The 25,548-nt window shown below is 39.0% G+C and overlaps 1 protein-coding gene across 1 annotated transcript in view; it reads right to left on the reverse strand.

Annotated features, from left to right (window-relative positions):
• LOC146685917 (leucine-rich repeat and fibronectin type-III domain-containing protein 5-like) overlaps nt 1–25,548 on the reverse strand; it is a 137,731-nt gene that overhangs the window by 15,191 nt on the left and 96,992 nt on the right. The window contains exons 3-8 of the mRNA XM_085441055.1: nt 12,903–13,127; nt 12,541–12,669; nt 12,275–12,455; nt 10,500–10,655; nt 9,379–9,635; nt 7,285–7,752 (exon numbers count right to left, since the gene is read on the reverse strand). Of these exons, the coding sequence (XP_085297181.1) occupies nt 7,285–7,752; nt 9,379–9,635; nt 10,500–10,655; nt 12,275–12,455; nt 12,541–12,669; nt 12,903–13,099 (1,388 nt within the window). The 5' untranslated portion in view covers nt 13,100–13,127. The remainder of the gene's footprint in view (nt 1–7,284; nt 7,753–9,378; nt 9,636–10,499; nt 10,656–12,274; nt 12,456–12,540; nt 12,670–12,902; nt 13,128–25,548) is intronic.

Below are 25,548 nucleotides of genomic sequence, written 5' to 3' on the forward strand. Positions count from 1 at the left end.
TCTCTCAATCACACCACCACACAGTACTGACCCACACATATGGTTCTTACACACACACTGGACTTTCTGGACTTTGGTTTTGCACAACACTGGTCACTATATTCTTCATTTCCGGTTAATACTTGTACAGCTGCTGTTATTGTGTATATATTTATTTATATTTAGATTTCTTCATACATTCTTATATAGTTCTATATTGTGTATTTTGTTGTACAGTTATTTTATTTTCAACTTTAATTTATATATTTATCTTTATCTTATTCTTCCCAGTTAAATTTACCCTTCATTCTAATTTGTGTTGTACAGTTATTTCATTTTTAACCTTAATTTATATTTTATTCCCTCCTAGTTTAAATCTACCCTTTTTAATTTTTCATATTTATTTCCTATCTTATTCATAGCCTTTTCCTTTTTTGTTTTCTTTAGGTCACGAGCAGTTGTCCAAGCATTTCACTACATATCGTACTGTGTATGACTGTGTACGTGACAAATAAAATTTGAATTTGAATTTGATTTGATTTGGCAGATATTTTGAAGTCTTTATGTCACTGGACCTGTTGTAGCTTTAAATAAATTGCTACTCCAGGGCTTGAGTTTATGGGTGTATACAGTACAGCACAAGTTCTTTTATTTAGTCATTTTCAAAAGTCAGTTTGGTTTCGCTCTTAGCTATGATGTCAATTTTCTCTGTCTCTCTCTCCCTCTCTATAGACAAGTAAATTTCTGTTTTTTCTGCTCTGAGGAACCAAGACTTAACTGGATATACTCACACATAGTTGTTATCTGAGTGGATATTAATGGAGCACTGTGCACGTCGTTTCAAACGATCTAAGTTGTTGTTCTAAACTGTTTTTTAATTAATGGATGTGACTATGTTCAAGTGTCTCTGGAATTTTTTGAAAATGTTTTTTTTTCATAAAGTTTCAAACATCATGTATGCACATCAGGTTCAGTTAGGTTTTACACAAGACTGCTGTGATCGAGTCTAACGTTTTAAAATCGGGAAGACCTTTAATGCAAAATTCATTATCTTTATTTTTGCTTTTGCTCCACTTCACTGGAAAACAGCATTCATCAACATTTCTTTCTATGTTCAGCGCACACGTCTTTAAGAGGCCTTTTACCATCACCATTATAAAATGCTGCTCATTGACTAAACAAGACACCTATTCATCTTATAATTTGCAAATTGATTTTTTTCTCTGATCCAATAATAGATTGTATTCATCCAAACCTTTAATTAAATACAGAAATTGGTTCTTCACTGTGATAAGAATGTGTTACACTTTGTGGCCATTTTGCAGTCGCCTGTATCGACGCTCACTGTGAGCTTCAGCATCATCATCGACGTGGCTCTGACCTCCACGATGAAACCAGTGAGGTGTTAAGGCCAGGGACTACATGTGCTGCTTCTGCTCTAGTCATGAGTAAAAGGTCATCACATTATTTACTCACTACCACTCTTTACTTGACATGACCCTGAAATATCAGGCTGAAATTTGGAAATGAGCTGTGTTGTTGACTCAATTTACTTCCTCTGGCAGTTATTTATACAAATCCAAGTTTAGAGTTATAGAGACCATGACAAGAGATGATGATGAAACTTAACAGCTGCTAAACAATTTAACTACAAATATTTTTTACTGAATCCACAGTTGGTTCTGCATTATAAAGTGGCTTGAATTAAATGGTGTGGCGCTCTTGGTACGCTCGATTAAGACCTTGAGTACCTTGTAAAATAAGGTTGATTCATTTTGCTTTCAGACAAAACAGCTCTCTTAAAAGTTCCCTGAAAAAATGTACCAAATTTATTTTTGGTCACTGTGGTTGATGAACAATGAAGTTTATGGAGGACAATTTGGCATTGATAAAGCTTTGGAAAAAATCACTACAAACTGGGGTCATAGCCAGTAGGAATATCTTGGTTTATGCTTTAATCTTAATTCTGTGATATAAGATATTTGCCAGTATCGGGTATGATGTGATTCTATTTACATACATGCTGATTAAATATCAGACACACTGTAAATACCTAATTAACATGACACACCTTAACTTGCCGCTAACTACTTAATCAAAATTTTGATGAGTACTAGACTAGAAATTCTGCAGCATGAGTTCACAGTGACGCTTCTGTCACCACCTAAACAATAATTAACATTAATTAGCAAAGCTGACCTTGCTTGTTGTTGGCACCATTTATCATGTTACTTAGTAAAAGTGACAGTGAGCGCCAGCAAAAAAACATCCAAGATACTTCTGCCTGAATGTAAGTTATATGTGAAGAATCCAATTTAACAGCAATCTATACCCCGCGAAATAGAGCAGGCCTTTAATTGTGGAAAGCAGCTCAGGCAGATAAAATAGTACAGAAAGGATCAGAATTTGATCAGCTTTATTTCATTGGACACTGGTCCAAATGGACTGAGAAGTGATTAATAATCACAACTCGAGACTTCAAATGTTCTGTAGAACAAGAATTGTCAGATCTTCGACCGATAATTTAGTCATATTTTAAAGACAAACCAAAATGTTATCTTGTTTAATATTTTAATATGCAAAGATTTGCAAGATTTCTTTGAGTTAAAGGAAACTGATATGTATTTTTTCTTTGCAGTTAATTCTTTGCAGTTCTTTGTCCATTAATCAGGACAATAGGTCATTAATCAAATGTTTTTTAGATTGACATATAATGTCAAATTATATTTTGTTGCAGTCCAACTGCCATTTTTGGGATTCCCAATATTCAATGTAACTAAAATGGCTATGGAATAAATCCAGATTATTTTCTTACTCATCTCCAACAAAGCGATGTACCTTCCTGTGAAGAGATACCTTGAGGACAACATTTAGACAATAATGTAGGTGAATATGTTTTATAGAAAATATCCTTAAACAAATAAGCTAACATGCATGTGTTTGAACACAAGCACAGAAGGGGCCTACACACAAATCCCCAGCAGGACACAACTTTAGAAACACTGCTAACCACTCACCATAATGCTACCCACCCTAAATAAAACTAATCATGGTGCACTTCCTTTTCTTCATTATTCCCTTTAGAGGTCACCACAGTGGATTACCTCCCTCCATCTCACCCTATTCCCAGAATCAACATTCTTCACACCAACCCTCTTCTCTTTTCCTCCTGCCTGTAAGCTGCATGTTCACCATCCTTGGTCCTATATATTTACCATCCCTCCTCCACATATGTCTAAACGATTCTCAGCTTTACCTCTGTAACTTTGTCTCCAAATGATACATTATAAACTGTTCCTTTCACTCTTGCTCCTGTCTTTCTGTCACCACTCATCTTCACCCACTCCATGCTATCTCTCTTGTGCACCGTCCGTTGCTTTGGATGGTTGTCTCTAGGTATTTAAACTCAGCTACCTTGACTACCTCTACTCTTTCCAGCATCTTTCCACCTGTCTCATTCACACACATGTATTCTGTTTACTTCTACTGACTTTCATTTATTTTAAGACGACAGTTTGAGAGATGCATGTTCCAGATTCTAATCTACGTCCCCATATGAAAAAAAAGAGACATACTGTCTATAATCAGACAAACGTGTGGCTATTCATTAGGGCTGGGCCATATTATACCGTTCACGGTAATACCGGTATAATGTTAGGCAACGATAGGAAAATGAAATATCGCGATAGAATGGGAGTAAAACGCGCATGCGCAGTGCCTTTGTTTTCATACGCACATGGCCGATTGTTGAGTGAAACAGATGAACCAGAATTGGTTTGTAAAAATGGTGCAACTTCAGTGATGTGGAACTGGTTTGGTGTTTGTCCGTCAGATACACAACAAAGCACATTTTTTTGCAGAACATGCAAGCAGCCGTTGTTATTGTCATATTTGTCGGACTAAGATGCTCTTAAATCTGGGAGTAATCTGGGTCCTATAAACTCCGTATGCTTCAGGTCAAACAACACTGCAGCATCACTTAGAGTTAAAAATTGTCTAAATTCTTTCATCTTTAATAAAACGATCAGCATTGCTGCTTTACCAGGTGTAACTATAAAGTTTAACTTCCAGGCATCCATGAAAACAAAAGTTATTACATTTAACGGAGTTAGAAGTTAGCAGGAAGCTAGCGGAAGTTAGCTCGCTAGTTTCGATAGTTACCTAAGCATGATATAGCATGTTCTGACGGAGAGATTTCTGAAAAAAATCAAACGTACAGCTCTGCTATCACTTCCAACATAAATGAAGACAGGAAACTAAACAGCAGTGACGTTTGTAGGGTTACTGAAGTTGGGCTAGCTGGTATATAATGATGTGCTACGTGATCGCTAGCGACACAGCTATGTTAGCATAACATAAACAGTGAAGCTGGAGGACGAACACTAACACTTTTCCACTTATAAAAGTTAATGTGAAGGTTCTTCATGGTTAGAGACAAATGCAATCGCATGGCAGGATGCTGTAAACGGACCAAACTTCAGTCAGGAGAACAACTGAGATAATCCATCCACAATACGAGGTTAGTCATTAATATACTGCAACAACATGGGAATAGAGCAGCTGCCAGAGAATTCAACATTAATGAATCAATGGTACAGAAGTGGAGGAAGCAAGAAGAATGAGTTTAATAAAGTTTGATTTATCTGACTGCTTTGTTTCGCTTAATGTGCTTTATAATCCCGTGCACCTTATGGTCCGAAAAATGCGTACTGCACACTGCAGTTTAATGTTGCAAAGCACCTCTTTTTAACTTCAGTGGATATTATACATGGTTATGCTCAGGATATGTCAGCCCATTTCTACTGGAAATGCCTTTTGGTTAAACTTTCAGCAAGGAATTTGCATTTGCACTGTTACATTTTTATAAAGCTTTAATGTACATAAAAACCAGCTTCTTGTTTAAGTGAAAATAAATGGAAGGTTGTCTTTTTGCGCTAGTAATGTTGTGGAGTTGTATTTTGTCTCGCATCAATTATATCGTCGGTTATATCGTTATCGCAAATTTTCAAATATATATCGTGATAAATATTTTTGGCCATATCGCCCTGCTCTACTATTCATCTTTATTTTTTCTCTCTTAAAGCCATGCAGTTTGCTGGGCTGTCTCTCTAACATTAAAGACAAAGAAATTACTCATGTTAATAAAAACTAGAATGCCAGTGAGATTGCTTCTCTGAAGAGAGGTTTACTATGGACTAGACCGGACTCCGCAATAGAAATACAATCCTTAAGCAGCAGGACTGGTGTTAAAACAGCAGTACTGTATCAGTGAACATCTGCCGGTCTCTCAAGTGTCCTTGAGCAAGGCACCAAATCCCTGTGAGCTCCAGGGGTTCTGTTCTGCAGCTGACCCCAATCTCCCTCAGGAAGAAGTAGTGGGTTTAGGTTTCCCTGCACAAATCGATACAGAATCAAGTATTATAACTCTTACTTTTCAGTTTTGCAGCAACTAGCAGGGTCATATGGTTAACATAAATGAAAGGGTACACTTGTGAAGATTTAAACCGTCACTCACTGCATTCGACTCACTGGGGAGTAAAGCACAGAAATGTCTATTGTGGCATTGAACCTGAAAAGTAAGAGCCCCACCTGACAGTGACAGTGGGGCCATGTTACCTGTGTCTATCATTCTCTTTCCTGCCTACATTCACAATTTTTTTCCTGCCATCTCCCTTCGTGTTCCATTCATCCTTCTCTTTTCTCCCTCTTTTACTATTCTTTTTTTACCACTCTGTCCCTCCTCTCTGTCTTTGATGTGCAGGTAATGAAAAAGCAGAATCAATTGGCTGCTGCTTTGTGCAAGCAGAGGTGTTGAATGGAAATCAATCCGTTACCTAAAGACAAGGGAACTGCAAAATAACACAGACACACCCAAAACTTCCTACTGAAAAAAGGGAGAGTAAGGGGAAGTGGGGAATATGAAAGGACAGGACGAAAGAATAAGCGATCTAACGAAGAGAGGAATGATCAGCGTGGGTCATGATAGGCTGTCTAATAACTTCCCCTCTGTGGCCCCACAGAAAGCTGCTTGTTTGTAGTACTTAATGTAGTATTTTGAAGTCTCAAGGTGAAAGTCTAAATGCACAGACTCTGTGCTGTGAATCTAAGCGAGAGCAACAGAACAGCTGTAATGTTATCTTAAAAAGACGGACAGCTATAAACCCTACTTGTCCCGTCTCTGTATGTTACACTTTCTAAACGGGGTTTAGCGACAAAGAATTATGAAGAAAGAAGATTTTCCTGGAAACCAAGGTCACGGTCATGATGACCCAATTGGTCATTCCCGGTGTTCCCGTTGACCATTATGCATATTGATGTACGTGTAGGGATTAGTAGCGATAGGAAAGAGATTTCCCTATGGAAGCTTGAGGTGTTTGCTAATTCCCTCCCCCCCCTAATTTACTGGAGTAAATATTTGGCTCAAATAACAATCATTCCCTGTGAGACTGATCTAATCTGTGTAATCCTGTGCAAACAACAAAAGTCAAGAAAGGCCAGCAGAGCCCTCGCCGTCAAGGCCATCCTGTTTGAGTCAGCAGGCTGGACTGTTTTGTGTTAGTTTGCGAGATTGTCAAACACTCTCATGTTTCTTTGCTTTCCATCCTCGTCTCATATCCTTGTTAGTCTAACTTGCCCCGATATGAACTTTTTGTCTGTCCTGTAAGGGAGTAAATAAAGACGGATTATCTGTGCATATGCTCTGATAAAAAACAAGCTTATTGTCTTCCACTTTAGGATTAATTATGCAAATTTCAGACAAGGAAGTGTGTAGGTTGAAAAAAAAAAAATCCCAGTGAATACATAATCATTTTCATGATCAAACAGAATTGGCAAATACACATTTTTTGTTTGTTTTTTAGGGTATTTTAACCTAGAATTTCCATGGTCATGGCCTCGGTTTGCCCATGTGCATAAATCTCACTTACCTTCAAGCTCATGCAGAGACTTCATAGTGACCTTACAACTCCCACATGTATCCCTTTCACGGCCAGCATTCTTTCTTCGTAGTGCCCCAGTAGCCCACTTGGAGTGGCCTAATAACTCCCTTATAGTCACCTTGCAGTGCCAATATATCAGCCTTGTAGGTATGCCAGTGCCCAGATGCCTTACATTCTCACTTCTCTCCAGCTGTTCCACTTGTATTTCGAGTGAAAACATTTTCCAAGAGGATTATTAAAGTTAGATCTATTCTGATGTAATTTGATCTATGCTGCTCAAGCTTGGCTCATTCTCTCAGTAGGCCACATCATATTCAATTTCTCACTCTGTGTAATGAATGTTATGCAGTGATGCTGTCAAGATTACCTGTAAACCAGTGAGTCATCCTGGCTTCCGTTATACTGTATCTGGAACATCCGAATTCCTGGTATATTCCTCTGGAAGTTGAACTTGATCAGTGCAGTTGATGACGTGGCCTCAGCTGTCACCACCCTCTTATCCACACCACTCTTCACATCACCAGTCACGTTGCTCCCGTTGGCGCCGCCTCGGGTTGACGTGGAAATGTCCGACGATCGCGTGTCAGACTCCTGGATGTTGTTTGTGTTGTTGGAAATGTGCGGGAGTTTGATAATAACCAAATCCACTGTTTGGTGAGCCTCGCCGGCGGGGTTGGAGGAGATACAGGTGAACGAGCCAGTGTCTTGCACCTTACTGATGACAATGTCCAGAGTCCCGTTAGCGTAGACAAGTGTTCTGGAGGAATTAGAGACCAGTTTACCCTCAGGAGAGATCCAGTGAATGGCTGGCTCTGGGTCACCTCTTGCCTTACACCTTAAAAGACAGAAAACCAGTGAATTGAAACTTGAAACAAGACAGCACAGGGACAACAGTACAGTAGAAGCAAATCTTAATGCTTAATGGTTTCTGGAATCCTGCTACTTTTCCTCTGAGACTTGGGTGAAAAGTAAGAGGCTGAAACTTATCTACTATGTTGACAGAGCACATTTGAATTAGAGTACAAATGATAGCCTTTGTACTACAGTTGGTTAGCTAATAATGGAGTAGTATTAGGTTGTAGTAGTATTACTTCTATATTAAAAGGTTTCTGGGTCAATAAAATTATTATAACTCAATGCTGACATTTAAAAATTCCTTGTCTTGGTGTAAAATTAGTAAGTTAAGATACTAAAAAAGTAGTTATTAATTTTTTGTGTGTTATAGTTCATAGCTCTTTTGAGACAGAGATCCAAATAAACAGCCAGAAATGGTATCAACCAGTCAAATTTTATAGCTTAATTCATGTCTCACATGCTATAAACCAAAAAAGAAGAGTCAGAAAAAAACAATGTTCATAATATTCTATTTCATCAAACAAAAAATGGTTTCGCAACAAAGCAGACTCAATTTGAAGGATTCAAATTAGAAACAATCAAAGTGAGGAGCATGTTTGTCAGGGTAATTTAGCTTTCCCCTTTTCTGCAGATAATTACAATTACTGTGAAGTGCTTCAAAAGTTATAGAATAAGAGCTAACAAAAATCACATTTTTAGCTGGAGTCACACTACACATTCTCCACACATGGTTGTTAATGTTAGAAATGAACTAAAAAGGGCTCCTGGGATGTGAAGTTCATTTGAAGTGAAAAAGCGAGAAATGAAAGTGACACAAACACATACATTTAAGCTGTTTCAACCCTAACCCCAGACTTTTTAAAGGGTAAAGATATGCAAATTGCACTGTGTGTGCATTTCTTCAAATTTAATTACTAAAGATTTGTGTTCATTTGTTGACATTTTCTACCAAAGGTTTTTAAAGTTAATTGGTAATTATGTGACAGCGCACCTCAGATGTTGCAGAGGAAAACTTGAGTGGTGAAAAGTGTGTAAAATAATTCCCCCATTTTTTAAAAGCAACAAATAATGGTCACTCTTTTGAGTAACAATATTACTATGATAAAGTAAGTGCTGGGTATAAAAATGTGTTGTCAACACCTAATTACCTAACCATACACTTTCTCCACTTTTTCAATTTCATGAAATAAATTTGTATTGCACAAGATTGTTAGTAGAGAGTATTTCCTTCCCATATGATTGCTGGGTTTTCTCTGAATCTATTATTGTACGATCTACTGTACAATATAAAGCGCCTTGAAGCGACTGTTGTTGTGATTTGGCGCTATATTATATAAATATAACTGAATCGAATTGAATAGAAAAGCTGTTGTTGTCTTGATTTAGTTTTGTCCTGTAAAGTCTTTGGTAATATTTGTGTCTGTCGCTGATGTTTTATGTGTCAGTAAGCAGTGAGGCTTTTCATATTCTTGCATGTTTGTGCAAGTCAAGTGGTTACAGGATGATGGCAAAACTGCACCACATAATAAAAACTTTACTCCCTGATTATTATTGATTTCATAACCACCATATTATGTTTAGATGCAATTCTAGCAAGAACTGATACCTGAGAGCAACTCTCTGGCCTTCAAGGACCCTCATCTCGTGAGAGTATCTGGTGATGAGTGGAGGCTCGCAGAGAAACTCCTCTTCAGGGATGGACCAAAAGTATCGGCCAGACAGGTGCTGGGGTGTGGCACACGTCTCCAGGTCATCCTCCCTGCTCAGCCTTCGCAGCCAAAGTAACTCACAGTTGCAGTGGAGAGGGTTGCCACCGAATGACAGTGCAAAAGAAGAGAGGTGCATCCCTGACGTTGCTAGAACCTGGGAGTGCATTAAAAAAATGTAATAATTAGAACAGCAACATTTTTATAGACAATTCCACTACGTTCGGTCGACTTTGGTCAGTTGAATGTGTGGTTCCTTGCTCCATCATAAACATAAACTACTTAATAATGAGAATTAAGAGAGCTGGAGACTTGTCCTTACATTTGACTCTAGAATACTTTGGTATACAAAGGAGCATGGTCAACTCAATGATTGCAAGGTGCCCAGGACCTGAGGCTGCAAAACAAGTCCAAATAATGGGCTCTCGATTCTATGCATGACAGTTGGTATGGGGTGTCTGTGCAGATAGGCTGTGACTGGTGATCACCAAATGTGGCACTGTGCTTTATGGCCATCAATACTTCTACTCTGGACTCTTCTTTTTAGATAAGAAAGGTTTCCTTCTTTCAAATCTTCCAAACAAACCATACTTTTCACTTTCCTTGTATTTGTACTACTGCAATTTTAACATTTAACATGCTAAATAAGGGCTGCAGAGTCTGAGATGCAGCTGCTGGATCTTTGCAGTTTGTCTGAGCATTGCATGGTCTGATCTTTTGCTGAGATATTCAGTGTGCTCGAGCCCAGCAAAATGCACATACTAACAGTTTTTAGAGGTGGTCACACCTACTTTGATTGCATTTGATTTGCAGCTTTTTTACATTACAGTAAAATAAATTGATTTAATAATTGCACTGAAAAATAGATAAACAGCTTTAGCCTGCTGATTTACAACCTGTTTTTATTTTATTTTGCGTGAATTCCCCAAGGACTTAATTGCCTAAATACGGTGGTATTGTGTGGTAGGCTGTGTTTAATGTTTTTGATTGAATGTGGTGGGAAAGAAAATTCTAAGAATACCTGTGCTCGTTGAAAAAGTGGGTCAGGTGGTAGCTTTTGGAGTTTATTAGAGGTGACATCCAGCCGGTTTAGTTTCTGTAAAAGGGAAAAGGTTCCCTCTGGAATGTATTCCAACATGTTGTGGTCTAAACTCAGCGTGTGGAGGCTTGTCATTCGCTGGATAAATAACAGAATAAAAGAGACATTTATTATTGTTTCTTTCAATGTGGTTAATTTTTCACACATTCGATAATGATAAGGGGAACAGAGCAAGGAAACAAAATGTGTGGTGAAAAAAACCTCTTTTAAAGTTTTAAAGTTGACTATACTTAGTTACCAAGCATTACAGTACTGACATTACCTACTAACACAGGGGTCAGCAACCTTTAACACCCAAAGAGTCATTTGGACCCGATTTCCACGCAAAAGAAAACACTGGGAGCCGCAAATACTTTTTGACATCTAAAATGTACCCAATGCACCCAATATCCTTCGGGGTCAACCTTCAGGATCAATAAAGTTTTATTGAATTGAATTGAATTGAAAAATGAAGATAACACTGTATATATTGTTTTTTACCTTCATGTATGTGTTGCTTATGAAATCCATGAAGTGCTACAGAGAAAGTTACATTTTATTTATGTAATTAACACATTTTGAACTCTTAAAGAAATAAAACAAAAGGAAAGACACCCAGCTGAACTAAAATGATCCATGCAGCAAACAAAAACTGTTGTGAGCCGCCGCCCTTATATCGCCTTTGGGCTTTTGGAGCCTTGACCTGACTTTTAAAAAATAATTTGAAAAAAAGCACTATGCTGCAAAAAAATGAAAAATAGATATTTGCAAAATTCTGCCTAGTATGTATTTTACCTGGTGTGTGGCGGGACGTGGTCTGCAGCGCCGCTGCAGGGGAGGCGAACGCAATCACGCCTTGCCGTCTTTACGTCTGTGCTATCTATGCTGTTGTGTTGGTGTGTGTCAGGCTGTGAGCTGCAAAGCTACAGCCGGCTGTATGCGTACAGCAACCGTGTGTGAAAAGTGGTCAATAAAGAGATGCTGAAAAGCATGTTCATGCAAACATCGTCGGGTCTGCTGTGATGTGTTTACAATGGAATTTCTGGTCCTGAACCTCTGTGCACAGCGTCTGCAAATCGGGGCTGTATGAAGTCACTTTCATCTTTACGCAGGACTGTAAGCTGTCATCTGTGAGGGGTGAGCGGTGTTTGTCTTTAACATTGTTCACGGTGGAGAACAGCTGCTGACATAATGTGGATCCGAAGATCCATAATTGGCCTACCTGGGGTTGAAAGTCTCAATAAATGCACGGTGTATCGGCGGGTATACCGGCTTCCGCGAGTGTGACGCTTATTTTGAGCGATGAAAAAATAATAGAATATAATTTTATTTTTATATTTCAATATCACAATAATCTTCCAATTTAGAACTACAAGTTAAAAAAGAACTAACATAAATAAAATATGCTTCAGCTAAATACTTCTATTTTATTTTCCCAAACCACGCGGAGCCGCACTATAAGGACTAAAGAGCCGCATGTGACTCCGGAGCCACAGGTTGCCGACCCCAGATCTAACACATCTTGGCTATCAGTGAAACTGCATATACAGTTATTGAACTGTCAACATAATGACCTCTGCTTAGTCCCAAAGCTCATTTAAGTCTAAAATAAATGCACCCACATTTTTTAAGGACTTTGCCTCGGGATGCTTTTTTTTCCCAATGCCCTCCAGCCAAACAAGCTTCAAAGTAGTGTTGCATGTTAAAGAGGTTCTAACCTGGATGGCCTCCCATGGAATAGTGTCGAGGTTATTGTAACTAAGATCCAATTCTTCTAGTGCCAGCAGGTCATTGAATGCTCCCTGGTGAATCATGACCAGTTGGTTGTTGTTCAGAATCAGGTGATGAAGCTTGGACATCCCACTGAATGTATCATTGCCTATCCTCGTCAGTCGGTTGCTGTGGGAAATTGAAGAGAAATAAAACTTCAGAGAAAACGTATAAATAAGATTTCATATTGTAAGACATTATTTTTAGTTCATACCTGTTGAGGTGCAGGGCTCTGAGGTTTTCCAGATCAGCAAAGGCATGAGGTGTGATGTAGGAGATGGTGTTTCTGGATAATGTCAGGTCCACCAAACGTGTCATGTTTGCAAAATCTTTTCTTTTCACACTTTGGGCAAAGATGAGACAAAAATAAAATATCGTTAAAATGAGGTAACTGCCATACTAGTGACCCACATTACACTTATAAAATACAGTCTAGCGAGAGTGGCAACTCATATAACATCATGTACTGCAGTAATGCAGACGTTCTACCAATAGAGTTTCAACAACAGCTATCGAAGGGTTTTAATGTAAATGGTTTAGTCTCATGAGTATCGTTATTATTGATGTGACGATCACCTTGTGACAAAATTGTCAGCCAGTCGTAGCTCCACTGTATGTCTGTCAATGTTGGGTGGGACAAATAGTAGACCTTTCTTGGCACAGAGGGTTGCCAGGTTGGGTGACAGTATTTGACATACGCAGCGTTTTGGGCATATCTGTGCCCGCACAGCCATAGCGACGGCCAGCATTACACACAGTACCAGCCTTTCCATGGTTACCCCCCGTACCTGGAAACAACACCTAAAATAAATGGAAACAAGACAGACCAAGAGAGAGAAAAAGAGATGTTAATGACATTTGAAATGAGATGCATATAACTAAGTGAACTGGTCCCATCAATTGGCCCCAAACTCCTGGTTTGCAGTCACATACACTTGTTACTGCCATCTGGAGGCCATTTGGATCTGTTTGATATTTAGTAGGAAAGAAGGAAAAACTTATGGCAAAAGTAAAATGTTAAAAACAAATGGAACGTGACAAAGAAACTGAGATAAAACATGCTTCCCCATTCAAAAGTCTTTTTAAAAGGAGAAGGATGTACTTCCTCAAGCTTCTCTGTAATAATACATTATCTATCACCAACTGCACATCCTTTGATATCAACTCAAATAACTGAATGCAAAGATGTATATTAAAAGTCAAGTGTAGATATGATGATGAGTGCAGTACGGAGACAGGTGGCTGGGCCTCTAAAAATCATCTGTGGTGGATTTTTTGTGCATGTTAAAGAATAAAGTGATCAGTCATGGTGATCAGAAAAAAAACAAACTTTATAACCAAACATGACTATGACCACCAAACAAGAAGAGGGTTTTATTAGTCTCATTTATTGCTCAGCAGTGTTATTGTGCATGAACATGAGTGAAAAGGCACACATACTCAGTCATCATTAACAAGCCGCAGTGCTTGTAGTTAATTAGAGTGTTAGTGCGAGAGTGCAGGGTGGTCAGGGAGAGAGAGAAAATCCTCATTAATGGCAACCTTGATTTCAGGTTTGAAGGACATGGGAGAATCACCATTAAATAGATCACAGTACAAACAAGCATGCACACGCAAACATCTACGCATTCACAGAAGAACACAACACAGACATAATGAGGGTGAAACAGAAGTTGAGGATTTGTCTCTGTGAACTTTTCTCACACTTTTTATTTGAACACAAATGCAGCAAAACAATAGAAACAACTTGTATGCTGTGTGTTCCATAATAGGTTTGTTAAGACGTTTTAAAGTTACAACTGGGAATGCTCACTCTCTCATAAGATAACCTATTATAAATAACACACCATGGCATATGTATAGGTAAACTGTTTTATTCATGGCCTGCTACTGCTTTATAAATCAAATCCAAACCAAAAAGGGAAAAATATCCCACAAAACAGATTTTTACACTCTTAGAATCCAAGAAGGGTAAAAACATAAACCTCAACCTCAACAATAACGTCTTAGTTTGGTCTGCTTTGAGAGAATTGCCCATAATATGTCATTACTTTGAAGACTGATTTGTTCCAATCAGTGTCTTTGCAGAGAAGCAGCCAGTTAGTGGAAAGGACATGAGTGCAGAATGAAACAGCAGCAGCATTTGGAGCCATTTCAACAAAAAAATGAATTTTAAGCCAGTGTATTTGCAAAGAAAGCACATGGTACGGCCGGTTCATCTAACCAACTTGCGTAGCTGGTGTTCATACCATTACCCGAGTCCCTGTGTAATAAAGGAGCCGCGCAACCGAATGTCTTGTAGAAAGCAACACGTCTCATCAGTCCTTGGATGTAATTCCCATCACTAACAAGCACACAGTGAAGGTGTTAAAATCAAAATGCTTTTTTGTTCAATTTTGCCTCCATCTGTGGTGTGAATTCATCACTGTGGTGTTCCTGCACTGCACTTCCCAGACATAGACTGTTAGTACAACCAACAATGCTCATGCTAACCTCATAGTTCTCTTGTTTATTCCAAACTGGAACCACATTTTGTTTTTGTCAGATGTATTTTTCCTGGAGAAGAATTACAAGATCCTACCACTTCCAGTCTCTCTGTGGTGGCTTTGTTTTTGTGTATCACTGTTTTTTATTCCATTGTTATCATTTTGTTGTCATACTTAGCCTCTTCATGGTTGTTTTGCAGCTCTTATCTTATCTTATCACATCACTTTGAGGATATTTTATTGCTTTTTCCTTTGTTTTTCTTATGTGTGTTACTTAGGTTGTTCTGCATCCCTTCCTCTCTTGTCTTTTGACTGGAAAAGACAAATCTGAGCCAGGTCTTCTTGACCCTTGCCTGGGTCTGTGTCCATGTTCAGTTCAGTAATCCTTCCATGGCCATTTAATGTTGGGGTGAGTGTCAGGCTCCTGGGCTTTGGAGCACTGGCCACTACATAACCTACCTGGAGATCAAAAGTATTTTTTGTATCCTACTATTTGCTACTTTTAGATTTTCAAACTACTGTAAATGGCACCTGTATGTTAAGACCAGAGTTTAATAAATTATATAGAGTCGTGTAATATTAACACACTACCCAGGACTGATTACAAAACCATTCACCAATCTGTAGTCTAGTTGTGAGGTCCTCTCTCTGTACTTCTTACATCTGTGTGAAATCACTGACATGAAATTTGCTACGATGTCAGAGGTCGTACAAGTCCAGTTTTTCTTTTCCTCTCTGTTTGAGTGCAGCGAAAGAAGACCAGAAAGATGGAGCAGCAGCTAAATAGATCACCGGATGACTCATATGCTCTGGTGCTACAGAAAGAGCAAGAGAGCGAGCGAGAGACAGCTCTTGACCTTTCTGACATGAAAGCAGATATCACCTCATTAATTACTCTGAGAAATGACTGTAATGAGAATGTACGAGTGAGACAGAGAAATGGAAAGGAAACGGGGAGAATTATCAGAGAGAGTGAGGAGGAAAAAAAGAGCGATCAGAGAGCCAGCTAATTAAAATGAGTGCTGAGGTGTGAAAGAAAAAGGGGGAGAGGGACGAATTTCATTTAGAGAGAGGAGACGAGGCAGGATAGATGAAGAGGACGTTGTTCTGTCACGCTTTGTATGCGATATGCAAACCGTAAAGCCATCCGCTACACAGGAGGGATAAGGTTATATGTCACACACATATAAAAGTGAGCATTTCACCAGCACTGAACTTAATTTTCACACAAACTCTTCTTCACTCGCAACCTGATGTAGCTTGAGGTGACATGTAGGACCACTGGGATCAAATGGAATGGTGAATTAACCAAAGGGATTATGGGTAAGGAAGACAAATTAAGCTCTGTTTGCAGCGATGTGTAAAATACGATTCTGTTTCACACATGTGTGTGCTGCTTTATCCACTTCTTTGAAATCCATCCACCCTGTTCCCCCGAAGGTCTCCCATAAAGCCAGTTTCACCCCTGGCTTGCTCACTGATGAACAACCGGCTTCCCCGGACAGCTCAAATGGATTCTCCACACGCTCCATATACTGAAACTGATCTCGGGCTGCATTCAAATCTCACAGGGATAACCAGAGGCACAACTTGGCAGTTAAGAGTGGTGGCTTGGAAGTATTCGCACATTCAAACTTCTTTGAAGCTGCGGAGAAGCCACCATTGAAGACTTTTTGAGTGTTTTTTTTCCTCCTGATGAGCTTTTCACACATCCAATAAGCGAGTGATACAAATGTGATCATGCACTTTATGGTAAACCATTTAAATGACACTTTAGCAAATTCTATTCTCAACAAACTAATTCAACTCCCCCAACGCTTTACCACGACCACACAGTTATTAATACGCAATATAATAATAATAGCAATTAGCACAAGCATACATGCTGACAACAATTTCAACCGCTTGTATAGGTTATGTCATAGGGTCAAACAAAGGTTCAACAAAGTTTCCCCGCAGAAATCTAAATCAGACCTTAGACTGCCCATCATTTGAAGCTTGCACGTAAAGTAGGAACTAAGCGCCTAGTCTATTTCTCCAGTGACTTACCACAAAACCTGGCTAAATTTGCAAAAGTGATGCACAAAAGATGAAAGTTAAAAACTACCTGCGATTATTTAAAGTGACTCATTAAATAAAACAGCACCTGTTCCGCTGGTATTCATCTCTGAGTGACTGTTGTAAGTCGAGAGCTCGTAGCAACAATCTTTACCACGTGACGTGGATGTAGCATCAGAAGTAGGAAACTACTCTGACAATCCTAAAGTGTCATCCAGTGGTTTTGCAGGGCTCTTTACTGAGGAGTGTAAGGTAGTTTACTACAGCACTTGTTGTGTTGAAATAGATTATTTATGTCAGTGTTAGGAAAACCCTTCACGCGTTTAAGGGTCCTCCCACAGTCTGAGAGGACTGGGCTCTTGTTGGTGAGAGTGACATTTGTTTACTGCGAAGTATTCTTCCTGACAGGAAAAAATACACTGAAGCTTACAACCTCCAGATATTAAAGTGATATAGAAAATTAGATTACCGCAGGGACTACATTTAAGAACATTAAGCATTAGTTCAGGTGCATCTCAATCACCTATTAGGGAAAATAACATGCAAAGCTCAAGCTAATCTATGACATTACAATAAAGCTGTTGATTTTGTATCATTTGCAGGTAATGAGTCTCGCATTTTAGTTATCTGTGGCTTATAACTCACCTCATAGTTCTTCAAAAAAGTAAGTGCAAGATGTTATATCACAGGCCTTTCCTGAATGTTTTCGTTCATTTGGAATATCCCTGAGTTATTATACAGTGGGGCAAAAAAGTATTTAGTCAGCCACCGATTGTGCAAGTTCCCCCACCTAAAATGATGACAGAGGTCAGTAATTTGCACCAGAGGTACACTTCAACTGTGAGAGACAGAATGTGAAAAAAAAATCCATGAATCCACATGGTAGGATTTGTAAAGAATTTATTGGTAAATCAGGGTGGAAAATAAGTATTTGGTCAATAACAAAAATACAACTCAATACTTTGTAACATAACCTTTGTTGGCAATAACAGAGGTCAAACGTTTACTATAGGTCTTCACCAGGTTTGCACACACAGTAGCTGGTATTTTGGCCCATTCCTCCATGCAGATCTTCTCGAGAGCAGTGATGTTTTGGGGCTGTCGCCGAGCAACACGGACTTTCAACTCCCGTCACAGATTTTCTATGGGGTTGAGGTCTGGAGACTGGCTAGGCCACTCCAGGACTTTCAAATGCTTCTTACGGAGCCACTCCTTTGTTGCCCGGGCGGTGTGTTTTGGATCATTGTCATGTTGGAAGACCCAGCCTCGTTTCATCTTCAAAGTTCTCACTGATGGAAGGAGGTTTTGGCTCAAAATCTCACGATACATGGCCCCATTCATTCTGTCCTTAACACGGATCAGTCGTCCTGTCCCCTTGGCAGAAAAACAGCCCCATAGCATGATGTTTCCACCCCCATGCTTCACAGTAGATATGGTGTTCTTGGGATGCAACTCAGTATTCTTCTTCCTCCAAACACGACGAGTTGAGTTTATACCAAAAAGTTCTACTTTGGTTTCATCTGACCACATGACATTCTCCCAATCCTCTGCTGTATCATCCATGTGCTCTCTGGCAAACTTCAGACGGGCCTGGACATGCACTGGCTTCAGCAGCGGAACACTTCTGGCACTGCGGGATTTGATTCCCTGCCGTTGTAGTGTGTTACTGATGGTGACCTTTGTTACTTTGGTCCCAGCTCTCTGCAGGTCATTCACCAGGTCCCCCCGTGTGGTTCTGGGATCTTTGCTCACCGTTCTCATGATCATTTTGACCCCATGGGATGAGATCTTGCGTGGAGCCCCAGATTGAGGGAGATTATCAGTGGTCTTGTATGTCTTCCATTTTCTGATGATTGCTCCCACAGTTGATTTTTTCACACCAAGCTGCTTGCCTATTGTAGATTCACTCTTCCCAGTCTGGTGCAGGTCTACAATACTTTTCCTGGTGTCCTTCGAAAGCTCTTTGGTCTTGGCCATGGCGGAGTTTGGAGTCTGACTGTTTGAGGCTGTGGACAGGTGTCTTTTATACAGATGATGAGTTCAAACAGGTGCCATTCATACAGGTAACGAGTGGGGGACAGAAAAGCTTCTTACAGAAGACGTTACAGGTCTGTGAGAGCCAGAGATTTTCCATGTTTGAGGTGACCAAATACTTATTTTCCATCCTGATTTACGAATAAATTCTTTACAAATCCTACCATGTGGATTCATGGATTTTTTTTCACATTCTGTCTCTCACAGTTGAAGTGTACCTCTGGTGCAAATTACTGACCTCTGTCATCATTTTAAGTGGGGGAACTTGCACAATCGGTGGCTGACTAAATACTTTTTTGCCCCACTGTAACTGAAGTATCTTATGATGTACCCCAGTTTTAAAAGTTTCCCTTATGGTGTAAGATCAACATCAGATATTATAATGAAATCCTTTCAGTGAATTTGTTGCTGTTACATGTGTTAGTTATCGTAAATCCACTTTATACAACTCGCCTCGTTCCCCCATTCATACAAGCACTTTTTCTATGTTTTTTTCCTTTCTATTAAAGTGCTTTTATCTAACTTTCATACACATTCACACTCTGATGGATGCATCAGTGAGCGACTTGGGTTTAATATTTTGCCCAATATTTGGAGCAGCCAGACATCAAACCACCAACCTTCCAGATTAGTCGATGACCTGCACCACCTCAGACAGCCACCAGGTAAGAACAAGCAAGCATTTTTTCTTTGATCTGGATGAATTCACGTTTTTAATCATTTAAAGTTTTCAAGCTGACTCGAGGATGACAAAAAAGAGAGGTTGACTTCAGAGTTGTTCTGTAGCTTTTAACCACATTGCATCAGATTATTGACACAGAAATGATCACATTTAATTTTCTGTTTTTTCAGCACATTAAAGAGAATATAGCCCAGCAGATTCTACCCTACTTTTGAAGTTTCCGACTAAAGTAACAGCCCCAAAATCCAGCAAGACATGTCTTCAGAATGTAATTCAAAATAATAACCTTGAACTCTGTGGATAAAAAACGTGTGAGAATTTTTGTCCTAAACACTAAACGAGAAGGATTTTTCTTTTTTAAAGGTTTTATTTTAGCCTCTTCCAAACTGCAATTCAGCTGCAACCCTACCGAATGGGATGCAACAGAAATAAAGCAAAGCATTGTATCCACTTTAATATTTACTGATGGGCCATGCTTGGAAACTTTCTAAAAGTGGCAGCGGGTCAATAACATAACCTTGTACAGGAATCACCAGGGTGGAAAGGGTTAAAGTGCTCGTAGATATTGCCACTGGGAGCTCATGTGACATGATTGAGAGCTCCAGAGCAGTTAATATGTGGACCCTGTGTTTTCTTTAGCTCGGCACGAGACATGAGCCATACACACTAAATGACAATAAATGCAACTTATTTGTGGTTATTCACGTTAATAATGATGTCAGATCGAATCAAAAAAGATTTGTTGTGTTTCATGTGTTCTTTTTTGACTTGGAAAAGCATGTTGGAAAAAAGCTCCCACTTCCCTGTTAATTTCACTCATTAATGCAACTAAGCACTTGCAGGAAATGCACCCACCTATTAAAGAAGGATCTGGGTCAATCGAAACAAAATTTAAGCTAAATGCAACAACATCCAGCGCTAGTGTTTGCATGCTCACAGACTTTAAGAGAATTAAAGCTTGTAGGTTATACTTGTTGTTGCTGGAAATACCTTTCAGCTTCTGTTTTTCATTTTGTCAATCAAATTAATAGCTTACATGGTCTTCTGTGGCTACAAGCCTGCACCTTTCATGGCTTATACCAGCATCTAATGCATAACAAAATGCACCAATGCCCAGACCACTTAAAGCAAGGGTGTCCAAACTTTTTTCACTGCGGGTCACATACATAAAAATATAGGAGGGGCTGGGCCACCTACTAGAAATTAGGTATATAACCTTAACTTTAGTGTATTAAAGTTAGAAAAATCACTTAAAAGTGATCGAATATGTTATATTGTTGAATATAATTAAAGACAAAACTGCCTTCATCACAGCTTTCCATAAGCACAGCTTCATCAGACAGTTGCAGTTTAATGTTGGCTGACAAGTCTTCAGTGCGTCGCACAACTGTATCTCTGGACATGCTGACGTTGTTGAAGTCCTGCACTTTTTCCGGGCACATTATTTCGGTGACTTTAACGAGGCCGTGTTTTATGAGGTCTCCATCTGAAACAGGCTTGCCATGTCTTGCGATGAGTTGGGCGACCTCATAGCTGGCTATTGGAGCCTTTTCCTGGACAATTTGAGCACGAAAAAAATACTGTTGCTGGCCCCGCAGGAGAGCTACCATTTGCTTTAATTTCTGCTCTCGCTCAGCACCAGTGTAGGATGCATAGGCCTGATGTTTGGTTTCATAATGAGGTCGTACATTATACTCTTTCATAACTGCCACAGTTTCAGTGCAGATCAAACAGACACACTTCCCCTTGAATTCTTTGAAGAAATATTCACTCTCCCACCGTGTCTGAAATTCTCTGCATTCACTTTCTACCTTTCGCTTCTTTGGTTCTGCCATGTTTAGTAACTTGGGGTACATTTCTTCTGTGATTGTCCTTTTAGGTGGAGCAACTGCCTTGATCAACAGCAGCTCCCCATGATGTTAAAACTAAGAAGTGCAATACACTCAAGCAAAAGTTGATGTGCGGCCATATTCTATTCTATTTATAAAATTACTTGTGGGCCAATTAAAAATGGCCCGCGGGTCACAGTTGGCCCGCGGGCCGGAGTTTGGACACCCCTGACTTAACGTAACCTGCTGGCTTTGTGTTCTCTCTCCTGCACCGTTTGCTTTGTTTTTCTGTGCGTCCACTGAAGTAAACCTTATGCTTAAGCTAATGGTTTACTCACTTGAACAACAGGGGTCAGCAGCTGCCTAAATACATCACAATTACTCTTTATTCAATTAGTGCACTGTGAGAACGTAGCGCCGAGTAGGCCTAAACACACACACACAGGAAAATGAATCCCAGCCGCACCAAGACTTAAGTCTAATCTGTATGCATGCTTTGCATTTAAAACAGATACTCGATACCTTCTGTGTACATACAGACACACATTAATTATAATAGTGATAGATTTGCTAAAGATTCCACTTAATAATTTTAAAAAATATCAACCTAACCTAAAAATGTGTTAAAACATTCTTCAATTAACCTTTTCATCTCAGTGGTCAATGTGCAAAAAACAGGCTTTATCAATCACTAAAATACAAACTACCACTACTTGTGGTGATGCATTTATCTGAGAAGCCTGTTGGTACTAGTATGAGATGAGCAGTGAAGCAGGTTTAACACCATAGTTCCCACAAACACTATCCTGAAAATACTGTTAGAATGCATAACTTGAACAAAGAAAGGCTGTAATATAAATAATTTTTATATACTGTAAAGAAAAAAAAACAATAAGACCAACTTATATCAGGATTGAATGGAGTGCCACCTTTGCAGGTAATATTCAGGTTGACCATTTTAATCCATAATTGTATAGTTAAGCTTAATATTTTGGTATTGGGATAAGGACTAATCTGTGTAACAACAGTCATGGAAACTAGAGTATAAATGTTCATAAATAATATGGAGCAGGTACAGTTTTCAACTGCGAGTACCTAAAATTACCTAAAAAACAAAAAAACAAATGCCGCTGGATACTCGTTACTACTGCAACAGTGTTCAAGAAAGGGATGTATGCTTCTGTTTGCAGCAGGTGAACACATTGTGCAATCCATTTTTTATACTTCTGGTCTTTGTGGCATTTAAAAAACGTGAGTTTTGTATATAAATATCTCTCATTCCCAGCTATATGTATTACCAGAACAACTGCTGGTTAGGAAAGGGGTTTACTGAACAGTCTATTTCAGTCTCTCCACCTGACTTTATACTGAATTCATTCTGCACATGCATGTTTTCATTGCATTAAGGATGAAAAATCCTCCTTAAGCCTGCCTCCTGTCCTGCATCACAATCTCCGCTTCATGACAGAATTGGATTTAATGGTTCAAATCAAACCAATCAAAGGCAGATACAGCCAGCTGGATAATTTATAGGAGTACACGAGCTGCCTGAAATTCAAGATGATCACCGCCAAGGTCATTTTGGTAGGAGTGGAACGTGAGAACACACACATGCCCAAAAGCCATAGGCGACACACTGATGTGGAAGCATGTTTAATGCATGCACACAGAAATGTATACTAGATGTACTATCCTGAGACATGTATTGATTTTAGATTCAGTTATAAATGCACTGGCTTCTGTTTTTGTATGACTGAGAACAGAAGAGAAGCAGTAAAAGGAAGAAAGCAGTGAGACAGTAAGATTTGTAACATGAGATCTTGGCGGTTTGGTGCTTTAAGTGCCTGATTCATGGAGAAGCTGTGTAATATCTGGTCTACAATTCTATTTCTGCAACATTGCATCACACCACTATTTTTCAAGAGACAGCAAAGTATCACTGAATGGATGCACCCTCATGTTCACAATACACTTTCTATGCTATAAAATCTGTCAAAATGCACACAGATGCATATATCAAAGCGGCTGAAGACACTGTGTAAAACTGTCTCAGCTCATTATTTTATGAGGTATCAATGACGTTTGGTGACTGTGGTTTAGATTAGAATGCATTCTGTATTAAGATAAAATCTTGAATGAGGCTAACTGGAAACTAACTGGAAAGCTAATTGGATTGTTATATTCAGAACAAAATACTTCAGAAATTGATCCCAGAAGATGAATCCCACTCACATTGGTGATGTCCTGAATTTTTCGAATCTGATATGTTAAACCATCGTTTTACTCATTTATTTCACATGCAGATTAAGATTTTGCATTTGAAATGATAAAGCATCCCATGGATTGCCTTGATGTTCACTGTAGTATACTTAGGTGATCCTTGGATTTAGATGTAGCATCAGGATTGGGCCAAGTATGTACAACATTTTAAAACATAAAAACATCCATAAAAGAAATGAGACTGTCAAAATCCTCAGTTGTACTTTTTGTTGGCAATGTCTGCAATTTAACATTTTGTGATTTAGCACAGTGATTTATTTTTGGGTGTTTTTGTTTTGTCATCCTAACAAAAAATGTTTTTATTCCATCAATTCGCAGGAAACACTTTAAAACCTCTAACATGTGTTAAAATAGTCGTGCATGTTCAAAACAAACAATTTATTTTGAGTACACCCAGTAAAAATCTAGGCTTTCACAATATGAAAACAATAATGGTTCCTAAATGCCCAGAGCTACTGTATGTGTAATGCAGGGTTGGTAAATAATAATTGCTATTTATGGCTGTGAGTATAGCTCGAAGGCCTTTTGGTGATCTTCTGCAAAGCTCTCTTAAGATTAACAAGCTTTGTTTCTGCTGGGCATCATTTTTTCTGAGTGCATGCAACAGGTGAATAAAAGAAGCATTTATGACTCATAGTCACAGGATGAAAAGTGACTGAGTCTCCTTTGAAAAGCATTCCCTTGATTTTGAATAAAGGCAGTTTGGAGACCGTTATGAAGAATTTTCTCGAAAAATATTCTCTGTACTAGTGCAGCACACAGATGAGGGTGCTTTTAGATTAAAATTGTGAATACATATGATAACAGAACGATGTGGATTGAAGCAAAGAAGGGCTCACTTCAATTTCATCAATTCATATTTAATACCTGCTTTCCTGCTCATGGCCATGAGGTCTAGCTCAATTGGAAATTCTTAACCTTGAGAACAAAATTCCTGGTTGTTTAATTTTAACTGAAAAAAACAATGAACAATCCTTCCAAAAATGTAAGGCTTAAAAGACTCATTAATAGCTTCTGCCTAATCAAAACTGCAACAGTGCATAAATAACAGCCTTAGATTAAGGTGTTTACTTTTACGCTGAAATAAAGAGTACCATTTATCTCACTGTCATCTAAATTTTTATATCACATACCACACGCATCCCATACTTGAAGCACAGGTATGTATGTTTCTTTCATTCTATTAATCTATACCACCTTTACAGATGCACCTCATTTTCATATACTCGTACATGTATATATGAGAAGAAATTAGAAGGACACACCTAACATATCTAAACTCTCTTATGTATGTCCCTTTACAGTGACAAGTCCCACCCAATATAGTTAAAATGAGAGCCATTACCAACTTTTGGAAGATTGGCAAACCAAGAGAAGGGAAGCATCTGCTGCCTACAACTATGACTTTCTGTTACATTCAAGCAAGCACACGTTAAAAAAATTAAGGATATTTTAACCTACAAAATGGCACAAAAGAAATATAGACAAAAAAGTGTCGACAATATTGGAGGGAGAGTGGATATTTGAGGATTCAAGAACAAGGGTGATGTGCAGAGCTGTAGTAACTACAGAGGGATAAAGCAGATGAGCCATGACGCGAGGCAAGAGAGGTGACAACAGTGAGCAGCAGCATGGCTTCATGTCGAGAAAGAGCACTACAAATGTGATGTTTGCTTTGAGAGTGTTGTCGGAGAAGTGTAGAGAAGGTCAGAATGAGCTGCACTGTGTCTTTGTAAATGTAGAGAAATCACATGATAGGGTCCCAAAAGACGAACTGTTGCACTGTCATGAGTGGCAGATAAATTGGTGAGGGTTGTGTAGGACTTGTATGAGGATAGTGAGACAGTGATGAG

This window comes from Copadichromis virginalis, linkage group LG19, assembly GCF_057382275.1.
Source record: "Copadichromis virginalis isolate Kocher_CV1m ecotype Utaka linkage group LG19, C_Virginalis_male_GT1.1, whole genome shotgun sequence".
NCBI lineage: Eukaryota > Metazoa > Chordata > Actinopteri > Cichliformes > Cichlidae > Copadichromis > Copadichromis virginalis.